The following is a 25,763-nucleotide window of genomic DNA, read 5'->3' on the forward strand; positions in this document are numbered from 1 at the left end:
TCCCTAGGTCATGGTTCAGTGACTTTGAATTAATTAAAGTTTTCTACTTAAGTCAGTTTGAAAAGTACTACTTCTGAAGTTGTTATAGATCAATGATATTTTTTATAATGTTGCATTCCTATCAGTACATATCAGCCTGATGACTGTTTCAGGTTTTTTGGGGGTTTTTGTCGAGCCTGCAACTTTTGTTGCAGAAAGCTCGACATAGGGATAGTGATCCGGCGGCTACGGTGGCGGTGGCGGCGGCGGTGTTAGCTCACTTCTTAAAAGCTATATATTTTAGAAGGTGGAAGACCTGGATGCTTCATATTTTGTATATAGATGCCTCATGTTACGAAGTTTCCGTCAGTCACATGTCCAATGTCCTTGACCTCATTTTCATGGTTCAGTGACCACTTGAAAAAAAAGTTCAGAATTTTTGTAACGTTGAATTCTCTCTTATTATAAGTAATAGGATAACTATATTTGGTATATGCGTACCTTGCAAGGTCCTCATGCCCGTCAGACAGTTTTCACTTGACCTCGACCTCATTTCATGGATCAGTGAACAAGGTTAAGTTTTGGTGGTCAAGTCCATATCTCAGATACTATAAGCAATAGGGCTAGTATATTTGGTGTATGGAAGGACTGGAAGGTGTACATGTCCAACTGGCAGATGTCATCTGACCTTGACCTCATTTTCATGGTTCAGTGGTTATAGTTAAGTTTTTGTGTTTTGGTCTGTTTTTCTCATACTTTATGCAATAGGTCTACTATATTTGTTGTATGGAATGATTGTAAGGTGTACATGTCTAGCGGGCAGATGTCATCTGACCTTGACCTCATTTTCATGGTTCAGTGTTAAGTTTTTAAGTTTTTATCTTTTTATCTAATATTATATGCCAAAGGTCAACTATATTTGGTGTATGGAAATATATTATGATCTATATGTCAGTCCCGCAGGTTTTATTTGACCATGACCTCAATTGCACGGTTCATTGGACAGTGTTAAGTTTTTGTGTTTTGGTCTATTTTTCTTAAACTATAAGTAATAGGTCAACTATATTTGTTGTATGGAAGCACTGTTAGCTGTACATGTCTGCCTGGCATGGTTCATCTGACCTTGACCTCATTTTCATGGTTCATTGGTCTTTGTTTAACTATCTTGTTTAATGTTAAGTTTATGTGACAGTTGTAATAACGCTTTATACTTAGGACTATCAACATAATATCAATGATAAGAAAAGAAGGCGAGACATTTCAGTGTGTGCACTCTTGTTTTTTAAATGTTTGATTTTGATGCTAGGGGGAGGGTGGTCAATTGTTTTCCCTCAAGATTTAAGAAATTATCATTTTTCCAACCAAAAAAATTGGGGGTCACAATTTATTTCGCTGGTCTTTGTAAATAGTCTGAAACCATATTTACTATGATCTACTTTGTATTGTGTAAAACACAGTGTATTGCACAACAGCAAGAAATCTTTGATTGAATATAAATTGAAATCATATAACCAATTTCAAGTTCTCTGACTACATTTATTCTGTGTCTTAAACCTATAAAGTGTCAATTATTTAATTGCAATCCAAATTCAGACCTGTATGAAGCTTTAATGTTTTGTCCATTTTTGCCCCTGGTCCGAGTACACAGTAATCGTCCTTTGATTTCGTTGTCCACGAATATAGTCCTTAGTGCGGACAGTGTGTTACTTGCCTATTTTTTAGCTCACCTGCCCAAAGGGCCAAGTGAGCTTTTCTCATCACTTGGCGTCCGTCATACGTCGTCGTCGTCCTCGTCATTAACTTTTTTACATTTTGAACTTCTTCTAGAGAACCACTGAATGGAATGAAACCAAACATGGCATGAATGTTCCTTATGAGGTGCTGACCAAGTGTTGTTACTTTGTAGCTGATCCGTCATCCAAGATGGCCGCCAGCGGGGGGAATTAGTTTAACATAGGACCCTATGGGAAATGCATACAAATGACTTCTTTTAGAGAACCACTGAATGGAATGAAACCAAACATATCATGAATGTTCCTTATGAGGTGCTGACTAAGTGTTATTACTTTGTAGTCGATCCATCATCCAAGATGGCCACCAGCGGGGGACTTAGTTTAACATAGGACCCTATGGGAAATGCATACAAATGACTTCTTTTAGAGAACCAATTAATGTAATGAAATTAAACATAGCATGGATGTTACTTATGAGGTGCTGACCAAGTGTTGTTACTTTGTAGCCGATCCGTCATCGAAGATGGCCGCCAACAGGAGACTTAGTTTAACATAGGACCCTATGGAAAATACATACAAATTTCTTCTTTTAGAGAACCACTGAATTGAATGAAGCCAAACATGTTTGTTCCTTTCCTTTTGAGGTGCTGGCCAAGTGTTGTTACTTTGTAGCCAAATTTTATCTTTTTTTATATAATTTCAAAAACCCAAGAAAAGTCAGGTGAGCGATACAGGCTCTTGAGAGCCTCTAGTTTTATACCCCTTCCAAATTTATTTCTCCATGTTTTATGCCTCATATAGCAAGTAGGGGGGATGAAATGACACTGTAAAAAAAATTTGGATCACAAATATTAATGTAAAGTAGTGATTAGGTCCAGCTGAAAAAGGTAAAAAATTAGCACTTCGGAAGCTGTCAAACGATTTCAAGACCCCCTTAACATAAAATTGTCCATATTTTGAGTTAGAGTTGATGAAGTTTTCTTTAACTTTGATATAATTTGTCCCCAAAGTAGTATAACTGTGTACTCGGACCAGGGTTTGACCTTTGGGGTCGTATCCAGCTGTGCTTGGCTAAGCACATTTGTTAGTTTTTGGGACAAAATTTCTCACTTGTCAACTTGTAGTGATTAAGTATCTTCCTTCATGACACAATGTACCAACATTGTAACTAAAAAAAAGGTCCAAGCTTCCTCATTTTTTAGGTCGCAGACGTATAAAGGTTGCTGTGGTATTTATTTCATTCAGTCACCTACACTTTTACTCCTTGGCCTCTTGAGAAATCTTGAATTTCATGAGAGGTCATATCTTGATTTATATGTACACAGCAATCAAGAATTGTTTCCCTTACACTGGCTTAACGTCGCTATGAAATCAGTCATCTGGCAAGATTTTTTTGGATTTTCCGAAAATTTTAGCGACTTAAACCTTCATATCAGTGTTTAGAGTTCCATTTGGAAATGTTTTTTAAAAGCTCTGGTTTAATTATCATTTGAGGGGTACCATTATTTGTAGATTTCTTAGGTAGTGGTAAACCATGATTTAAATGTTCAATGAATTATAGGTTTGATTGCAGAATTTGTTTAAACAAATAAACCAATTAACCGGAAACAAATATTTCCTTGTTCCACAAGAAATGGTATCCACAAAAATAAAGCAATCCCCAGTAGTCATCACATAACATAATAAGGCATAGAATTAGCTGGTTAATACTTTTTTTGAGGAAGTTGTTGCCTTAGGTGATATAACTTGCTTGAAAATGTCAGTTTGTCCCACTATTTATGGCTCCGCAACAAAGTTGTTGGTGCCATATAGTTTTACCCTTGTCTGTTGTTCTGTCATTCTGTCATTCTGTCATTATGTCATTCTGTCATTATGCCGTCATGCCGTCATTCCGCAACATACCATTATACAGAGTTTTTTTCTTAACGCCTTCAGATATTGGACTGATTTTAGGTATGTAAGTTAACCATGATGAGCTACAGATCAAGCTTAAGTTTCATTTGGCTCTGCTAAATTTTTGCCGAAATTACCGGCTTTGGACTTTGATAAATTGTTGAAAATCACAGTTATACAGATTTTTAGCTCACCTGGCCCGAAGGGCCAAGTGAGCTTTTCTCATCACTTGGCGTCTGGCGTCCGGCGTCGTCCGGCGTCGTTAACTTTTACAAAAATCTTCTCCTCTGAAACTGCTGGGCCAAATTTAACCAAACATGGCCAAAATCATTATTAGGGTATCTAGTTTAACAATTGTGTCCGGTGACTCGCCCAACCAACCAAGATGGCCGCCATGGCTTAAAATAGAACCAAAAACCAAAGCATTTCATCTGCCCTGAAATTTTGAGATGAATCGGGCAACCCGTTGATAGGTTGCTGCCCCTGAATTCATAATTTTAAGGAAATTTTGCTGTTTTTGGTTATTATCTTGAATATTATTATAGATAGAGATAAACTGTAAACAGCAAAAATGTTCAGCAAAGTAAGATCTACAAATAAGTCAACATGACCAAAATGGTCTGTTGACCCCTTTAGGAGTAATTGCCCTTTATAGTCAATTTTTAACCATTTTTCGTAAATCTTAGTTATCTTTTACAAAAATCTTCTCCTCTGAAACTACTGGGCCAAATTAAACCAAACTTGGCCACAATCATCATTCGGGTATCTAGTTTAAAAATTGTGTCAGGTGACCCAGCCAACCAACCAAGATGGCCGCCATGGCTAAAAATAGAACATAGGGGTAAAATGCAGTTTTTGGCTTATCACTCAAAAACCAAAGCATTTAGAGCAAATCTGACATGTGGTAAAATTGATTATCAGGTCAAGATTTTATCTGCAACAACAAAAGAGAGCTTTTAACGACCTCAGCTGGCTATACAACCCTTGCACAATCAACTGAATTTTGCAGAAATCATTAATAGGATAGATTGCCCTTATATGATAATTTTTTATTACCTTTTTGGTTTTTTTGGCAAAGGGGGGAGGTGGGGGGTTGCGCAACAACAAAACAACTTCACAACTTTCTCATTACTTTGCATTTCTCGTTAGATAAATTTTACAAAAATTCTCCCTTGAAACAACTGTCAAATTTAAACAAACTTGGTTTAAATCACCACTAGGATATCCAGGGACCACTGTGTATGATGACCCTGCCTGCCCACATGGCTGAAATAAAACATAGGTTTCAAACGCACTTTTTAGTATTACATCTCTGAAACTAAACGACAGTACAACAGTTGCATTTATCATGCATCAATTGTAAATAAAAATATCAGGTGAGCGACTCAGGGTCCTTGGACCCTCTAGTTTTCTTAAAACCTTCAGATTTTAAGCTGATTTTTTATATGTGGGACTACCATCATGTGTTTGTCCACATGTGTTAATGAAATTGCAGATTATTCAACTTTTTGAGACGGGGCCATTCGTGTTGTTTTGACATCTAGTTTTTAACTGTGGCAATTGAACACAAAACAAAATGCGTAAAAATATAAGTTTTTCAAGAAAAAAAAACTACTCTTTAATGATTGTTTGGCCTTATAGTTGTTGAAACTTATCATTATTGATTGAATAGTTGTTGCTTGGTTGTAGTAGAAAGCATTTCTTGTACCGTTTATATTCAAGACGGAAAAACTATTTACAATACATACAGTAAGTAGGATTGGCCAGATTGGATGGCAGAGATAGGGGCTGAAAATTTTGACTGCCATTAGTAACCAATAATATGTTGGATAGGGACATTGAAACAGGTCACACACAAACCTCTCAAAAAATTGTTGCAAGAGTCGTTGATGTGCAGAGAACATGACACTCTGTGTACATGAGTCATCAGATTTAACATCCCTTTTCTGACCAGACTTTGCTGTGAATTTGATACATCCAGGCATAGTGAAATGTATGCCTTACTTTATCAAGGGTTTTAGTTTTTATACCCTAGATACCCTTGGCCTTTAAATCTACTTTCAATGAAATATGTATTGTTTTGTTAATATTTGTAGAGTATATCAGGAGAGACAGATGGTCCTGGTGAATGTTACCATTGTGCTCTAGAGGCAGCAAGGACAAATGAAGAAAAGGAGGTATGTCAGATTTAAACCTGTGGCTGTGCAGCTGAAGGGGAAAGCAGGTCTAGTAAATGCTCAACTCTGTTCCTCTCTCCTTCAGTCCTTCTATCAGTTAGACAGTTGGTTTCTATGAAAAGGAAAAATTTGATATGTGGTTTTCAGCTTTGCAATGTTGAGATGTAATAAGTATGAATTAGACAATGGCCATGTATCCACTTCCTGTTTGTCAATACTCATTGTACTAGGAGAATTTTTGTCAAAGTTTTCTCTGCTCCTATTGAAGGGAATGAGTTGATATTTGGTCTACAGATTGAAAATATTGAGTTTTAGTGAGTAAGCAATTTTAACATATGCCATTTAGCCACTTCCTGTTTGCTGATAGTTTGAAATTCTACAATGTACAAGGAAAACTTCATGCAAGTTTTTTGACATCATTATGCTCCAGTATACATATACCCATCAGTGCTTACAAGCACTTTGATTACCTTATTTAAGGTCTTAATTGAACCTGTTGCACAAGGTTTTTGATGAGATTAGAAATCAGAATACACAGAACACCTTTAGATATCTAATTAGTGTACCATAAAGGATGTTAAATCAGGTGTGATATTACCTTTTACCTCATTTCGTCATAGTTAATTATTTCCCAGCATCAGTAATTAAACTGTTGTAAGTTTGTATAATTAGACCATTTTTCTCTCACCTGTGAAAATCATGAAAGGGAGACTTAGTGATTTAACTTTCTAGTTTTCAGTTTGTGGTTATTGAAGCTTTTTAGACTTCAACAACTTTTGTCAAACCTTCATTGAAGTTTAGGAATCTTGCATATAAGCTTTTTCCTGATTAAAAGACCAGAGCAAAGTTCTGAAAATATCTTATTTTCATACATTTATTTCCTAAATTTACTGATAATAGTTTATTTTTTGTATTGAATATGGTGAAAGTCTGAGATCTTTTTTTTATACATCAATTAAAGAAATTTGGACATCTTCATAATCAATAAAAAAAAACCTGAAGATTTTTTGTTTATCTTTCCATATTTTAGTCCTTAAAATAAAATTTTAATCTCTTATGAAATTTTGATCAGGTTATGCTGACAAAAAATGTAAGAAATGTGTTCTTGTCATTTTCAATTTTATGTCAATCATTATACCCCCGCTTTTAAAAAGTGGGGTATACTGTTTTACCTCTGTCAGTTGATCCGTCAGTCCATTCATCCATTCGTCAGTCCGTCCGTCCCATGAATATTTTTCTTTACATTTTTCTCAGGATTTCTGAAAATGTTTCAGAGTTTATATAATTCAGCTATAAGTCATCTATACCGTGTGATGCTTTTCTATTTTCAAATTCATCACTCAAGAACTTCCTGTTTACTGGGGGGGGGGGCTATTGAGGGCTTCTTTTATTGGACAATTTAACAATGGATTGGCAATATGTTTGTCAAAATTTTCCTGAGTGAATCTTTGCCAAGTGTATAAAACCATAGCAATAAAATAAATTATTTGGCTTGTGGTCTTGCATTGTCAGCATACCATAAAGTGAAAAAAGAATGTCATATTTATTCAACATAATAAACTTTTAAAAAGATATTTTAGAAATGCCAGAAAAATAATATAGTATAATTGTTGTACTTGCTACGATTTAATATACATGTATCATGATTTAGCAACTTTGAATATCTTTTAAATTTTAAAATATAATATACAACTTCATATATTTTATGTTTTCTTTAATGATGTAATTATTACAAATAAAAAAAATACAAACTAAACATTCCTTTTTAACTTTGAATGTTCATTTGGAAGTTAAGGTAAGTATTCTTTACATCAATAACACATACTTAAACCATTTAAGGTGATATAATTGTCATTATTAGGAGAGAAAGCTTTTATAGAATGAATCGTTCCATAAATATTTTATGTGTATTTTAGAAGGCCTTAATTGCCATGCTGAAGAAAACCTCTAATCTCACCTATTATAGACATAGATATTTAAATGTCTACACGAAATCAACGTTTGTTGACATTAATTTCACCTTAATTTTAATGATAGTTTTGGATTATATAGAGAGGTGTTTGACTTTGTCAAACTTTCATGCATTAATTCTTAGTCCAAATAAAAGTTCCATACATGGCAATGTTGTCATGTTTTCGTTAGTCTTTTGTATAGTATAAACAGAGATAACTATGGGATAACATTAAATAAATGACTTTATTGGGACCTGTCTGTGGTTTGTCATTATCAAATTCCCCTTGTTTGGGAAACTAGTGTGTTTGTATAGATTGAAGACATTGATCCATATGTTTAAGTGATAGAGATTTTGGTGGGATTGAAATTTAGGTAAAAAACCTTTGTATGGTTGAATTTCTTGGCCTATTTGATTCTTAATTTGTATCTTGTTTTCAGGGTTAAATAAATGATTTGTACAAGCAATATGAAGGGAAACTATAAGAGTAAGGTGTACAAATGAATCTTAGAAATTCGGACATATTTCAAAATAATAAAGTCAATTCATGCAAATATCATAAATCACTGGTTTTGGTCAAATTTTTAAATTATATGCGAACAAGAATGTGTCCCCAGTACACGGATGCCCAACTCACACTATCATTTTCTGTGTTTAGTGGACCATGAAATTGGGGTCAAAACTCTAATTTGGCATTAAAATTAGAAAGATCATATCATAGGGAACATGATGTGTACAAAGTTTCAAGTTGATTGGACTTCAACTTCATCAAAAACTACTTCAACCAAAAACTTTAACCTGAGGCGGGACATACAGACGGACGAACGAACGCACAGAACAGAAAACATAATGCCCTTCTACTATCGTAGGTGGGACGTAATAAAAATCAGTTCTAAATGACCTATAACCAAAAAACTAGGTTTAGGGATCCATAGAAGAACATAACATATTATGACTAAAGTTGGTCTCTGTGATCTACATGTTTTACTTTCTTGGCATGTTTTATGGATTAGTGATTTAATGCTTGTTTTTTGTCCAAATTCAAAAGAATTGGTGTTATTTTATCTTCTAATTTCATTTAAATTGGATGTTAACCTTTTTAATAGCTAAAAAATAATAGTTTAAACATATTAAACCTTTCCACTTTGCGGGTGCGAGTGCTGCCTTGTAGGGGCATTAGCCTGCTCTTTTTCGAAATCTACAAGGTTGTCTTTTACCTGCAAAAGATGTGGCTCACTCATAACACGGGTCAGTCGTTTATATTACCCGTCTGTCGAACTATCATCGCTAGTTACCAAACTGTTAAAAAGAAATAGGGTTAAGAAGGAAAGTTTTATATAAATTTCTATGTCAAACTTTAAAGGGATTTTTCTTGAAATTAGTTTAGAAGGAATAGAAAGTTCTGATTCAAGATCAGGTGACAAAGTTTAAAATTGGTTAATATTCAATGAAGAAGGATTTATGAAACACTTTCAAAAGAACATACAGAAACATATGGAACAGTATTTTATATGTTGAACTTCAAAAAGTATTATATAAGATTGAAAAAAAACATTGACAAAGGAGTGAAAAGGAATATTGTCAGCTATTGTAATAATGCAAGAATAAAGTTAATATAAAATAGCAGTTTATTGAATTTATTTTAGATTTCTACATATATTGTATTTAATTAAAGCTTTTAATGATTTTCCAGCTTGAATTAAGCCGTAATTGCATATTGGTATAGTTTCATGTTTCAATTCGTTCATATATATTGGTTTTAAAATGGTTTTCTGTAAGATGAAAGCTTTCAGAAATCAATACATTTTTATAGCTTATTCATTAGTAGAATGTCATTATTTTATTATAGAATTTTAGTTTTATGGACATTATAGCTAATGACTTTTGAGATGTCACATTTGAAATGGATAGTAGGTATATGGCTATTTACTGGGATAATTAAAGTTCAAGAGAGTTGTTTCAGGCCCTAACAGTGACCTCTATTTTTGAACCCAGTTGCTTTAAAAAAAATTGTTAAGCTTAGTAGATTAGTAAAACCCCTGATTTTTTTGCAGACCAGTTTGAAGGAACTTGGAGAGATTTAATGGGATAGATGTACATTTTGTCCATCCATTTAAAAGTTGCATTCATAATTTTAAATCTTGAATTTTAAGATTTATTTTTTTAATCTTAATCATGTTAATGATTTGTAGATAAGATTTGTGAAATGTAAATTGGCATGGTGGTTTTTTTTTTGGGCTGAATAGATGAATTGGTGTCATAGTTAATGTTTTTTGTCCATTTTAGTTGTTTGCAAGACATTGTTTAGTACAATCATTACTAACTCTTGCTTGGTTCTTGTTAAGTTTTAATTTGTTTTTCATATATGTAAAACTTTGACCTCTGCCAGGGTTCATACAAAAGGTCTTAGAGTAAACACAATAATACAATGTATATGACATGCGTAAGAGTTTTATTTGACAGTTAAATAAAGAGAATATCACTTAGCTAATGAAGATCTATAAAATGGTATTAAAAAGCAATGAATGCTATACACTTCAGCAATACAGCTTTAATACCTTAATCTGGTGTAACTTCTAGTCAAAATCAATATTTTATTGATATACCTAACATATTCATTGTTATTTGATAGTCAACTTATTGTTTTTATACTCAAATATCTGCATTGCAACAATACATAATATAATAATTATATTTGTAAAAAAAAAACCTGAAAAATATGAAAATTCCAAATTTAGATGAGAGTGGTAAATTATGGCTTGATTAGTTTAAACAGTATTTTGTTTTTTCAAAAGTTTTTTTCAATTATACTATAGGCATACAGAGATTCTGAAACACGAAGAACTTATGTAAATTCTTCTCCCTCACAGGAATAAGACTTCACTGAACAATTTGATATCATCTTATCTCCTATAGACACTTGTATTTCATTGATTAAAATTGGTCAGTGTGTCTGTAATAAAAAAACTTTTGTCATGCTTACGTCTCATTAATTTAACAAATTGACATAATTGGTATAATTAAGGTCATCATATCTTAATTGGTGTGTTTTTATTTCCCCCTGTTATAAGATAACAATGGCAATATTTAATTACGAACTAGTTATCAGCTATACATGTATTAAATTGATTTAATTTTAAATCTGCACATAATATCTATGGTATATAGATCATATAGATCTAAAAAAATGCACCCACGTAATATTTAACAAAATATGCTTTATTTTATAGAGTCAAAAAATGGGACAATAAATTAACAAAATACAAATTAGCAAATGGCCATGTGCAGATTGTCTAGCTTATTTCATTTTGAAAGATGACTGTCATACCCTTGTTAAAAAGAATACATAATAAGGGTATAGTGCATTTTTTTAAATTTGTGAAATGAATTTTAACATCTGACCTTGAAGTTTAAAGAAAGGTGTGTTAAATATGTAGAACAATGACAAAGTCCGCTTGGTAACCATAATTACCTCGGTTTTGTTATTATGGCCCATTGAAACTATTCTTTAACTATATCTTAATTGATGTGTCAACTAACCAAGTTACATGATCAAAGTATTTTAAAAACTGAAGTTAGATGTAAAACTTAACAAATGCAATGAAAAGTAAAATAGATGTCAATATGTTCAAAGGATACCAAGTGACAGTGTACTTTATGATATATTTGAGAACTATAAAATTTGACAGTAATTTTATGAATAAAAGTTATTGAAATGTGAATTGTATGAACACTAATATAAATCTCCATAAAAGTCAATAAGTGAAGAATTGTAGATCAGTGTGACCTGAATCTGAAGGAAATCTGACAGACATACCAAGATGTGTGGATAAGTTACAAGTTATATATCACTTGACTTTGGTGTAGGTTATACAGTATCAGAGAACTCACTTTAAAAATAAAATTAAATAAAAGTTCACACTGCCAGAAGGTATTTTATGAAAAAAGTTTAACTGTCCAAAGAAATGTCCCACTCAGAACATTTTGAATGGCTTGAAGGATATAGTGATGCTTGATTTTGTTGTTGCCCACCTACAAAGAGTGTGTGTTCAATAAGTGAAATGTTAGTTTACAAACTCAATACTTTTGTGTATAAAGTAGGTATAATTATGGGGACTTTGCTTACAGTTACTCTATTTTAATTTCCCCATCACATTGGTTACATGCATTGTTTTGTATATGTGATCTGTAATGTCTAATAAAAGAATATGATATTGTGTACCAAAATAGTCAGTCAGTTGCTATGTGTGTATCTACATCCTCTTTGTCACAAATATTAATATTTTATAAAGGTTCATAAATGAAACTGTTGTTTATTACCCCCTGTAGTTACTATCTATTTCAATCAAATAAAATGAGGTCTTTGTTGACATATTGTTTACCTCTCTAAGGGAAAACAGTATCCCTCTAATCTGTAACTCATAATAGATTGTTTTGATTAATTATAAATTTTTCTGTCAATTTAAAATCCTTACAATAGTGAAGGTATGTAAATGCATAGAGAGAGTAGTTTGGACATGTTATATGAAATCTTTGTGTTAGGGAAAATTGTCCATTAAATATTCATTAACTTAACACTTTCAGATATATATGCAAATCACCATTTAAAAATGAGAGTGTATTGACATTTGGTCCCTTTGTACCGGATGATGGAAGGAGTATTAACATGTTATGAGAGAATAATTATATTGCCTTATTCAATGTATTTGAAGTATGTTACCATCAATATCATTACCCAATTTATGTCATGTTGAACCTTGAAGAGGAGCTTTTATAGTACATTCAAACATCATATATTTAAAACTATATGAGCTGTCCTTTTAAGATAAAAATTGTTTATGGAGTTTAGTGCATTTCATTATATATCATATACTTAACAGTTCAGTAAATTACCTTATTTGGCTCTTATTTAAGAGACACCTCTTTGCAGACACATGTTTCTTTTTTGGAGAAGGAATGCCTTTTGTCCTTATGCACTGGCTTTTCAATTCATATTCAATAATTTTAAACGGTTTTTAGTTCAGACTGGAACCTTTTTTACTTCAAAACTGGTGGGTTTTTTTCATATAGCGAAGGAACAGACCCCTAAGTCTTGCCCCTATGATGTGTTTCCAATACCGGTAACCATGATTACAAACAATCATAGTTATTTTGTCATTACCTAATTCAAGAAGTTACACCAGATATGGGATTTTCCCTGATTATTTGCCATGTTTAAAAATACAAATATAGTACTTTAATTTTTTAATACCATTAATATCCGAAGATTATCACTGTTTGAGAGCATTTGAGTTTTACCCTTGCCATTCCTAAATGTCGTTTTTAATTTTGATTTCATAGGATGTAATAAATGAACTCTTTTCAAATATGTTTAATGCTTTTTATAATTTTTTGTAAGGATCAAGAAAATAAGCTGAATATAATCCTAAGTAAAATCTGTTCTTTTTGTTTTAAATCTCTTTAAGCTGGTTCCAACTTAAGTCACAAACTGATTTTTTGTAGACCAACAAATTTTTTAAAACTTATGAAAGGTCATAAAACTTTCGAGTCAGTTTTTTGTACGTTGTACTCCAAAATCAAAACGTTGAATTTCAATGTTTCGAGCATGATTTTTGTGCTCCAAGCACTGAGCAAAGTACTATGACTTCAACCCCAGATCTGGCCTGATGTTTTTTTACCTCAGAATGCAAGACATGAATATGTAAGTCCAGCAGCAGTGTATACAATTTGTATTAAGCTACAAACAATGTATCCATCATGCAGGGTTCATCTAGACTTGACGGCAATGACCACATTTCATAGTTAAGGTTACATGATTCGGTCTGTTTCTCAGATATTGTTAGTGGTAAATCAACTATAATTGGTGTATGGAATGATTGCTAGATGTTAATGTCAGTCTGGCAGGTTTTTCTGATGCTTTAACAATAGGCTAACAAGGTTTGGTGTATAAAATGATTGTACAGAGTACATCATCAATCTGGCAGGTATCATCTGTCCTTTACCTCATTTTCTTGGTTCATCAGTCGATGTTAAGTTTCACTAATAAGGTCCTTTTCTAGGATAACATAATCAATAGTCAACTACATTTAGGGTATGTAGTGATTGTATGGTTAACATATATGTCTGGCTTTGTCTATCTGACCTTGACCTTGTTTTCATGGATCATTGCTATGTTGAGTGTATTTGATACTTGTAGTGTAACTAAATCAACATAAATCATAATAGTAAAGCAGGTGAGACATTTCAGCATGTGAACTCTTGTAACACATTTAATTTTTACATAACGGAAAGTTACTAGTTTTCATGGCATAAGGAATCACATCCATGAAATGTTTATTTGTTATTTCTAGAGGTTGTTTAAAGGTACTGTGGATTCCCTTTTTTTCATGGTATTACACATGTACCAATTTTCATGGATTTCATGGTTGTAGATAAAACCTGAATTTGATTGTTTGATGAAGTACAGATTTTCTTTATAGGCTTACATAGAGAGTTGTCTCATTGGCAATCATACCACATCATCATATTTCTGTTACATGTATATAACATGAAAATCTTGGCAAAACCAAGAAATCAAATATTTACCCAAAAAAAATATTAGTACCAACAAAAATAAATAATTTTACACATGTCATTTAACTTCCTTAACCTTTAACTAATTCATCTTCTTAAATGTACGAAAGACATTTGTGTGTGTCCACACTTGCTCATTTTTTTGTAAACGTTTTTTGAAAGAAGTGTATACTTTGAGCCTCTATTTCAGAATTTTTGATTGAATGAATTGAAAAAAAAAACAAACTATAAAACAATAAATAGAAACTTTATAGTAATAATAATAATTTAGAATTAACAAATATTTTAAACAGTGTCTTTGAGCAGAGTTTTGGAAATGGCAGTGAGCTGTCCAGTTTTATCATATTCCATAGCAGTCTTACCATCTTCATCCAGATAAGTAAAATTAGCACCATTCTTCATCAAGAAGATAGCAGTGTCTATATGTTTTTCATGGACAGTCACATGCAATGGTGTTTGTCTTTTTCCATTTATACTATTAATGTTGGCTCCACCTTGAATGAGTAAGGAGACCAGTCTATTGTTTCCTGAGGATGCAGCGTAATGTAGAGGACTTCCACCGTGTAAATCACGGAGATTGATATTGGCACCATATTGAATGAGATCCTTTGTCAGTTGATCCTGGTTATTTTCCACTGCAAAGTGTAAAGCAGTTTTATTACTTGTACTTATCATGTTAACATTGGCATTGTTCTTAAGTAGAAGTGAACAGATTTCTGGTGCTTGGTGACCAGCAGCAATGTGAAGTGGAGATTTACGAAATTTGGTAGTTAAGTTGACATCAGCGCCACTTTCCAGAAGTGCTTTAGCTATTGCTAAATGGTTATTTGCACATGATAGATGTAGGGCAGTACGTCCCATTCTCTTCTCTTTCAAATTAATGCTAACATTACTTCGTTTCAGTATCAATTTAGCTATGTCTGTGTACCCTGCTGCTACAGCTAAGTGTAATGGTGTCATACCAACCTCATCTTTACTCCAAACATCTGCCCCTCTTTGTATTAGTAACTTTGTAAGGTCAGGATGTTGATATATAATAGAGAGATGAAGCGGTGTTTTTCCAGTTTCATCTGCAGCATTTATATCGGCATCATTGTCTAGCAACAATGTTGACATTCTAGTATTGTTTTTCAGAAGAGCGATATGCAGGGGTGTTCTTTTGGATTTGTCTGTAATGTTCACGTTTGCACCTTCATCAAGTAAAAGTTTAGAGGCACGGATTTTATCACTTTTGACAATCTTATGAAGAATTGTTATTCCACTTCTTCTGTTGACAGTACGATTAACATCAGCTCCATGATCGATGAGAATTTTAGCACCACAGAGATTATTGTGACACAGAGCATTGAAAAGTGGAGTGTTTCCTTCAAGATCACGACAGTCTATGTCTATATTAAAATCTATTAGAATTTTAACTACATTAGGACGGAACCTCTGTGCCATCGCATGTAAAATGGTTGTTCCTTCACTGTTAATATTTGTACACAAGTCATTACAATTATCCTTATTCTTTTGAAGAACACGGACTACATCTAAGGCATCTCCATATAACACAGCTTCCATTAGTTTATCAGTTTCCTTATCTAAAACTTCGTAATTTGTCATTTTGATGCACGTCAGTTCTTTCAGCTTCCTGCTCCTTTTATGTATAGTTATTTAACATGTTATCAAAGCACAATCAAAACTAATTTTATGTCCTTTTTACACAATGAAATCCTTTTAAATAATCCAGTATACTAACACGCTGTTCAAACTTACCAAAGAAACTCCCAATTGACAAATGGGAGTGAAAGGCAAAGTGACGGATTTGAAGAAAATTGTAAACAAATTAAATAGATGCCATATATTTTATAGGTAGACAGGTAGATGGTACTTCTGTGTTGCTATCATCTACTCACTCTTAACGGTAGAGAGTTTTATTCTCTGTAATTGTTGTTTTACGGCTTTCCAATAATGACACGGTTGAATTTTATTGTACAGTTTATAAATATTTGTCCATTTAAAAACTAATACTTGAATAAAATTTCCTTTCTATTCAGAAAGATTAATATAAGTATGTTTAATGAATGTTCCAAAATAGATTCAATAAATCCTTACAATTTACATCCATTAGTCTCCGTGTGTAATCCAAACTGTATTCTCTCATAATTCAGATTCCAATAGAACTTTCCATTATCATTTTAATTCTTTTCATCACAATTTTTCTCCAGATATGCTCTAGATATCACACTTCTATATATTCATATTTTAATCTGAATGAAGATTTTAATGGTATTAATTTTTATTCTCTCTCAATGGCTGATCTTTATATGTCATATATATATATTAGATCAATAAACTACAGGATTGCATATATGTTTATCAGGTAAATAAGAAATATTGAATTGAAATTGATTACAATCGTAAGTTTCTATGAAGCTTTATTCCTTTCCTTAGTGACTAACTTTGAATATCATGTCTCCATTCTATTCCATTGTAAATATTGAATGTTAGACAGTACATAAATCTACCGTCATAATCCAGCATGATATTAGTTCTTTATCTCGTTTGCATTTAATCTTTGTATCAAGTTAATAACACATACAATAAACGTCCGTAATTTGCAGTTATTTTTCAGGTATTTAAACTGGCTTACTTATCCCTTTTTGACAGATTGTTCAATTTTTCTGACCTAAACAAAATAGGTTGTTTGGTGACGATACATCATTCCGTAACAAGATAGGATGTTTCTGTATGATATTCTGTACGACAAGTTCGAATCCATTGAAATCAAATTTTATTTAAAGCTTTTTTGTTGAACTAATGAATCCATGATAACATATGCATCATTTATTCAATTTTAAATAAATTTTTGAATGATTTATATTTGATCTTTTATATTCATATATTTAATAGCTGACTTTTTAAGGGTTTTCATCTAGCGACTTTCTTTTGATCTTCATATTAGTTATTTGTACTGAATTATTATAGAAAACTTTCATATACACAAGAATAAAAGATTGGCATAACTTGAGAATATTGAAAATTATTCGAATGACTTTAACTATTAAAATTGAAAGGTCAAAGTGGTTATATCGGGATTACACCTACAATCTGATTTAAAGAATTAAAAAATAAATCCAAGTGGCCTTGAATTAATTTGTTATAATTAATTTTCTTCTAAACTGTGCATGAATGAAAAATGTATAGTTGTTAATTCTTGAAGCAGAAAAAAATTAAATTAACATAGGTTTTATACCAAAAGCTTCTTAAGTCTCACAGTTATTGTTTGTATGAGGACGCATTTGATAAATCAAATGTTATTTTATATGTTTAAATAATATTTTGACACTATAAATATATTCAAATTGATAAAGTTAGATATGTCACCTTAGGACAGTATGTTACCTATTAAGATTTAACAAGTCCTTTTAAATCTGAAATACCAGCATACATATGAAGTTTAACTGTTGTTTCAGACAAGAGATTTAATAATCAGCTTGTAAAAGTGATAAATCTTATATCAACACACATGTACCATACTGATATAGGTACTTTGAAAACATATTTCATATTCAGCTGTCAGTCTATATCAGACATTTTATATGTTTTTGTATGTTTCTACCCTAACTTGACAGTACATAGTGGGGATTGTCATGTCTATGTATTGTTAAAAAGCAAAAATTTGGACCCAAAAAAATCCTGAATTACTACGAACACACTTTTTGACCTTGAAAATGTCATTATGTTTTATTCATGTATATATTAGGTTAAGTCCATGATACAGTATTGAATTTTAAGTCATTTTGGTCCAGCATTGGGATTTTTTACCCTGAAAAAGTCATTTTGTACCAGCATTCAATTCAACTTACTCGGAAGTCTTTGTCCTTTCACAATACTAATTGCTAACAAAAGTTTACCCATGCAATTACAGTTTGAATTCACCTCTACAAACTGATCAAGTTCCTATTATCTTGAAAACTGTAATAGATATATAGAAACTTGATATAGCACAAATGATAAGCAAGACAAGATGCACTTATGGCTGAAATCTTCTCTTCTCTGAAGTCAACTCATTATTTGAGTTCTTGTTCTGAAGAGATATTTTTTTTACATAAACAGAAACCTTTTAAGGGAAATATTATCTGCAGGATAATTAAATTAAGATCTACAAATATGTCAACATGACTGAAATAAACTATTTCCATTTTATCGATTTTTATATATAGATTTTCGACAGGTCTATTGTTAGTTCAATTCTTATAGTATTATTCCCCTTTAATGATGATTTTTAGTAAAAAGTTGGCATTTTTAAGATGCAGGTGAGGGACACAGGTTCATTAGAGCCTCTAGTTCATATTAATGAATAGAAGAAGATTTTATTATCAAATGATTTATGCATATTGACTATCATGAACTAAAAAGAGTAAATATATTTAAAAAAAAATTATAAGTGAAATCAGATGTCAGCATGTAATAACTATATGTTATACATAATGTTTGCTTATTTTCAGAATATTAAATCCTCACCAGAAGATCACCATACACATCATCATCATGACCATAAACAAGATGAAAAGGAAGAGAAAAAGTAAGATTTGGGAATTCTTTTTGGATTAGATGTAATAATTAGACTGTCATATGTTTTGTAATACATTGCATAGTAAAACCCCTTTAGAATAATCAAAAATTAGTATGTTTTTAGTATCACCACTTTTAATAACAAATCACATTTATAGCATGCAATTTGATTGGTTGACTAACAGAAACACATTAGAATAACAACCATCTAATTTGGATTCAATCTTGTTATTAATACAGATTTAAAGTCTTCAAATTTAACCCCAAAAAAAAAATATTTTTGAATAACAATTGATTGATAGGAAAAATGTTTATTACTAAATTGGAACATACATGTGAACCTCCCGACAGGAGTACAATAAGCCCGTTTTCAGGGGTCTCCTCCCGTCCTCCCGTTTAGGAGAAAAAAATTGGGTGTATGAAATATTTCATGAATGAAAATTTTCAGCAGCCATATTTGATAATTTTTTACTACTGTACGGGTGTAATTGACACCTGTGTTAAATTTTACCTGTAAATCAAAGAAGATGGATAATTATATGGCTTCAATTGACAGCTTGGGTGTCAAACTACTGGTAATCACTGATGTTTACCTCTGGCTAATTGCCGTTGTGTTTTGAAAAATAATTGAAATACATTTTTAGCTCACCTGGCCAAAGGGCCAAGTGAGCTTTTCTCATCACTGCGTCTGTCGTCATCGTCCGGCATCGTCTGTTAACTTTTACAAGAATCTTCTCCTCTGAAACTACCTTGCCAAATTAATCCAAACTTAGCCACAATCATCTTTGGGGTATCTAGTTTGAAAAATGTGTGGCTTGACCCGGCCAACCAACCAAGATGGCCGCCATGGCTGAAAATAGAACATAGGGGTAAAATGCAGTTTTTGGCTTATAACTCAAAAACCAAAGCATTTAGAGCAAATCTGACATAGTAAAATAGTTTATCAGGTCAAGATCTATCTGCCCTGAAATTTTAAGATGAATCGGACAACCCGTTGTTGGGTTGCTGCCCCTGAATTGGTAATTTTAAGGAAATTTTGCTGTTTTTGGTTATTACCTTGAATATTATTATAGATAGAGATAAACTGTAAACAGCAATAATGTTCAGCATAGTAAGATTTACAAATAAGTCAACATGACCGAAATGGTCAGTTGACCCCTTTAGGAGTTATTGCCCTTTATAGTCAATTTTTAACAAATTTCATAAAATTTGTAAATATTTACTAACATTTTCCATTGAAACTACTTGGCCAAGTTCATTATAGATAGAGATAATTGTAAGCAGCAAGAATGTTCAGTAAAGTAAGATGTACAAACACATCACCATCACCAAAACACAATTTTGTCATGAATCCATCTGTGTCCTTTGTTTAATATTCACATAGACCAAGTGAGTGACACAGGCTCTTTAGAGCCTGTAGTTGTTACTTCCCTTTGATTTATTTTGCTTTTAAAAATGTAAATTGTTAATATTATATAAATGAATAATATTTTAATCAAATAATCATATAAGGATGGTAATTTAATTAATTAAAATGTTTTGGGACAAATAAAAAAATATAAATTTATAAATTATTTTTGGAATCTAGACTTCTTTTCAAGGATGAGGGGGGATAGGAGGGGTCTTGATCCCGAAATCCAGGACTTAAAAAAACGGAATCCCGAGGTCCCAAATTTAAATAAAGCAAATCCCGACATCCCGAAATCCGAAAAAAAGGATTCCCGGATCCCGAAAGGGTCAATCACGAAATCCCGAGCTTAAAAACACACGATCCCGGAGTCCCGATAAAGGTCCTATCCCCCCTCAAGGATTAAATTGAAATTTATATAGTAAGTCTGACCTACAAAAGTTGATGGTTAAAATATACAATATTCTACATACAGTGACCAATGATAAGGATATGTAGACATGAAAAGAAATGTATACACAAAGAAAAGGTCATAATGATTTATTTGCAAGCAGTGAACAATCAATTATCAAAACATAACAAAACAAGAAACAGATTCTTCCCAATACTTTTTTAATAATGTGATATCATTCAAATAGAAAGGCAACAAGGGTACTATAAACATATTACATTTATGGAAATTTGAAGAAAAAAAAAAACACTTTAAAAGATGATTTCTACATCATACGCTTACATTTACGACAAAATTTATGTTGATAAAAAACCTCCTGAACTGAGTCCTAATCTCCTGACCAAAATTTCCAAATCTCCTGATCTGAGTTTCACAGTCCATCACATGTATGTGTGAAACACATAGAAAATATTGAAAGAAAATAATATTACTTTATCACATCACTTCTCATACTTGTTGAACAATTGACAAACATCCTATATTGAGTATTGTACATGTAATAGTAAATATAAATAGTGTTCTCAAAATTAAAGATGATTTTTTTTTTATTGTGGCCAAACTAATCCTATCACAATTATTGCTTTATTAAAGATATTGAAAAATTTATATAGCATTGAAACATTTGCAAATAACTGTTTGTCATTGTTTTTAAGTTGATAATTACAGAGTGATTTTTAAGTTGTCCTTAATTACAATGCATAAGTTGTTTAATTTGTTTTGGAAATTTAAGTTCTTGTATTTACAGGGATAAGGAAAAGATGGGATCAGAAGAAAATTTAGTACATAATTCATCAACTGAAAATGTGACAAATGAACAGTTATCTAACAAAGAAAACAAGGAACCAAAAACTTTTAAAGAAAAATATGAAAAATCCAAAATCACACCAAGAGAAACTAAGACCACTAATTCACCAAGGGAAAGTACAAGTGCTCCCACTATACAGATTCAGATTCCATCTTCAGTTGATATCAAGGAAGAGGTCAAAGGTAAAGAAGGGAGAAGTCCATCTAAAGAGGTTACAAGCACAAGAGCCAGTAATATCCCACCAACTGAGAGTATGTCACCTGATAGTACTCATCCACAAACATCCAGCAGAGGAAAGGCAGCATTCATGATTTCAGGGTAATTATCCTTACTTGGAAATAATATCAGATTATTACATGGCATTTTTCATATCGCATGTATTATCAGCCCTAGGTTCAATATCAGCCCAAGAGCCGCATGGCTCGAGGGCTGATAATACATGTGATATGAAAAATGACATGTTATGATCTTTTTATCATATGCTTCAACAGTAAAGAAAAATAACAGATTCATATAATGATCCTTTTAGAAAAGAAGTTCAAAGAGTGAAAAGTTCAGGGACGTCGGACCCAAATTTTGGTACATTCGATATGAGTCTTTCTAACATATGCCTCAACAGAGAAAAAAAAAAACATTTTAACATGGACGAATCGATAAAAAAAAAATAATTCAACAATATACATAATGAACATTGTTTGGAAAAGTCAACCTTTTTTAAAGTAACTTTCTAAATTATGTTTGAAACTTTTTAAAAATGCATTTATTAAATAATTTTTTTTTTTTTTTTTTTTTTTTTTTTTTTTTTTTTTTTTTTTTTTTTTTTTTACTTTTTATATTATTTTACACAATATATTTTCCAGTATCCAAATAATTGTTTTCTACACTACTTTGTAATGTTTTTCACTGAAAACGTAGTATTGAGGTGTATTTTCCGGAATTTGCCGAGTATCACCGGAATGCCATGTGATAACGTTACGGAAAGGCATGTGATAACAATCGAAGCATGTGATAAACTTTTCATATCAGCCCGCTAAGCACTAATTGGAAAAAATATGAAATATACGTTAATTTAATGCTATTATCATACGGTAAAATTCATTTGTTATTTAGTCTAAGTATATGATAAAAGGATATATTGCATAGTTGTACATGAGACAACAAAATACCTGCCAATGACAGCTGAGGGGAAGATTTTGCACGAACAACATTTTCAAGTTAAATATATGACCTGTTTATGTATTCATCTACAAAACACCAATAAGAGTTAATAAATATATACTTTTTTTCTTCAATTCATGGTTATAATCTATACAAGGTGTTTTTTTTTTTTTAGCCTTTTTCAGTATCTCTGAGTCCATTCACTCATAACACTTCATATATTGATTTTGTTGTGAGTCTGACACTAAGCATGCTTTCAAACATTGTACAGACCACCATAAAAAAAAAATAATGTTGATTGAACTTGATGTGCAGAAAGATACATAGCCAAGTGAACTTGTTTGTAAAAATTGAAAATCTTTCATTCAAATCTTGTTGACAGTTTGTTTTGCAGTTATCTTCTTATTCTTTTTACACTAACAAATACCTCTATCTTGTTTCTTGTTGGTGTTGAAATAGCAGAACTGTGTTTTAATTACTAATTTATCGAATATAGAAACTACTGACCAAAGTTTTCAAATGATCGCAGATGTTTTATTATTCTCCATCAAAAAAATCTTACCACCAGGAAAGAGCAAAATATTAAGGAAAAGAGGATGTTATTGTGGCTATGACAAATGGAAGATATTCATGTCACACATATGCTTTTTTAAACGGTAACCAATCATGATGACACCCATGAAACATTTTAAATGTTTTTATGCTGATTTTTTTTTTATTTTAGTACTAAGCCTGTAACAGGAACAAGACCATTTTCAGCAGTTGATGCATACAAGTATATTGTGGCTCACCCTATAAGACAGACGACAGGGTCAACAGAGAATAGCTTCTCAACATCTTACCAGCAACAGAGAACAGAATCATGGAAACAGAATGTAACAGCACGTCCTAATACTACTGCACCTTCTACAGGTATCTATCTAACACATGATTAATTAAACCCTTTGTTACAGTTAAACTGTAAAAGGTATTCATGTTTTTTTAAGTATCTGCTGTTGGCTTCAAATGGGTTGATCTTAAAACCTGTATAATGAGTAATCAAAGGTACCAGGCTTATAATTTGATATGCCAGATGCGCATTTTGTCTACATAAGACTCATCAGTGACACTCAGATCAAAATAGGAAGAAAGCCAAACAAGTATAAAGTTGAAGAGAGTTGAAGACCCAAAATTCCAAAAAGTTGTGCCAAATATGATAAATAAGATAAGTGAAGGGAGCATTTTGTTTTATCTGGCTGTATGTCTGTTTGAACCAAAAATAGTTTTTGTTCTGTATCTTTAATAGAAAAACAAAGGATATGGGATATTCATCCATGACACAAAATTAGTAAATACACAGCAAGAAAACATACAAAAAGAAAAGGAACAGCACTTTTATTGCTGTTCTTCATCTCAAAGTCACAGTGAGTTCTTTGCAAAAATAGTTTGGATAGACTATGTAAGATGTAACACCTACTTATCAGGCCTGGTTAGAAAAAATCAATCTGGAAAGTAGTACATATTTAAAACATATAGTTCCTACACACAGGTATAAATCTTAAACTATGCAGCAAATATTTTAGTAGGTAAAGTATCCGTTGAAAGGTGAAGGACTTTAAATTTGCCTCAACCAAATATTATAAAACTTATACAAAATGCTTATTACTGCCAAACATAGATCCACTTTGAATTTGGGTGGCATCAACGTTCACTTTCACAAGTTATGTACCTTTGTAAATTAAAAAATTGTAGAATTTGACGGATGTTTTCAAGTATGGTCATTGGTGTCCCATGGACACTTTCTTCATTCATTTCATGTATATCTTTGGAAAACTGAAATAGAACTGACAAAACTGTGCCAACAGTAAAGTTAAACCATTGATTTCAAAAATTGTCACAATTTGTGTATTGCTTGCAAGTATTGCATTGTTGAACTAAGCGGTTATTTAACCTATATATTATATAGATGTTTTATTGAGTATTATCGCAACACCTGCTCCTAGTGGTAAGTTATATATACGTGTGACATGTACACAAGAGTTAAAATTACACACTCATTGCATACACACAATATCAATTAGGTATTAATTACAATGCAATAAGTAAAATCATCATTTGTCTTCTGTTTAAGGAAATTTTATATTACATTGAAATTGGTTTTTTTTTCATTAGACTCTAGTTTGATAGTTTGCTTGTTTCTAAATTTACAGTTTCAATCTTTCCATACACCATATGGTAACAATCTAAAAGCTTTTTTATGGCGCGCAACGAAGTAATTCCGAAATTCTGTAATTCAGTCAATCCATCATTCCACAACAAACCATTATACAGAGTTTTCTTCTAAACACCTTCAGATATTGGGCTGATTTTTGGTATGTGAGTTAACCATGATGAGTTACAGATCAAGTTTAAGTTTCTTTCCGCTCTGCTAATTTTTTGCCGAAATTACGGGCTTTGGACTTTGATAAATTTTTGAAAATCACAGTTATACAGACTTTTTTTCTAAAGGCTTTCAGATATTGGGATGATTTTTGGCATGTGAATTAACCAAGATGAGTTACAGATCAAGTTTAAGTTTTGTTCAGCTCTGCTAATTTTTGCCGAAATTACAGGCTATGGACTTTGATAAATTGTTGAAAATCACAGTTATACAAACTTTTTTTCTAAACACTTTCAGGTATTGGGCTGATTTTGGGTATGTGAGTTACTCATGATGAGTTACAGATCAAGTTTAAGTTTCATTCCCCTCTGCTAATTTTTGACAAAATAAAGGGTTTACAACTTTTGAAAATTGTTGAAAATCACAGTTATATAAACATTTTTCTATACGCCTCCAGATTTGAGCTGATTTTTGATATGTGAGACTACCATCATGTTTATGTCCACATGTCATGCATGTGTTATTGAAATTGAGGATTTTTCAACTTTTTGAGATGGGGCCATTCGTGTCGCTTTGACACATCTAGTTGTATCTGACTTGGTTATTAGAATCCAAGAATGCTGAAATTTCACTATATCATTTCTCTTACACAGAACTGTATAGCACACTTAAACATTTTGATCATCATGACCAACATTTCATTATTGAGTGATAAG

The 25,763-nt window shown here is 32.0% G+C and overlaps 2 protein-coding genes across 19 annotated transcripts in view; one reads left to right on the forward strand and one right to left on the reverse strand.

Annotated features, from left to right (window-relative positions):
* Window positions 1-25,763, forward strand: part of LOC139491997 (uncharacterized) — an 81,163-nt gene that overhangs the window by 41,667 nt on the left and 13,733 nt on the right. For 12 of the 18 annotated variants that reach the window (XM_071280114.1, XM_071280061.1, XM_071280125.1 and 9 more), the window contains 5 exons: window positions 5,702-5,782; window positions 18,800-18,876; window positions 21,471-21,848; window positions 23,413-23,600; window positions 24,634-24,672. In XM_071280114.1, the coding sequence (XP_071136215.1) occupies window positions 5,702-5,782; window positions 18,800-18,876; window positions 21,471-21,848; window positions 23,413-23,600; window positions 24,634-24,672 (763 nt within the window). The remainder of the gene's footprint in view (window positions 1-5,701; window positions 5,783-18,799; window positions 18,877-21,470; window positions 21,849-23,412; window positions 23,601-24,633; window positions 24,673-25,763) is intronic. The other 6 variants (XM_071280171.1, XM_071280162.1, XM_071280045.1 and 3 more) reach the window with 1 other exon arrangement.
* LOC139492063 (serine/threonine-protein phosphatase 6 regulatory ankyrin repeat subunit B-like) lies at window positions 14,538-17,031 on the reverse strand. Its single transcript, XM_071280183.1, has one exon. It carries the CDS (start codon window positions 15,909-15,911, stop codon window positions 14,592-14,594), a length of 1,320 nt encoding a protein of 439 aa, XP_071136284.1. The 5' UTR covers window positions 15,912-17,031; the 3' UTR covers window positions 14,538-14,591.

This window comes from Mytilus edulis, chromosome 1 (genome assembly GCF_963676685.1).
Source record: "Mytilus edulis chromosome 1, xbMytEdul2.2, whole genome shotgun sequence".
NCBI classification, from domain to species: domain Eukaryota; kingdom Metazoa; phylum Mollusca; class Bivalvia; order Mytilida; family Mytilidae; genus Mytilus; species Mytilus edulis.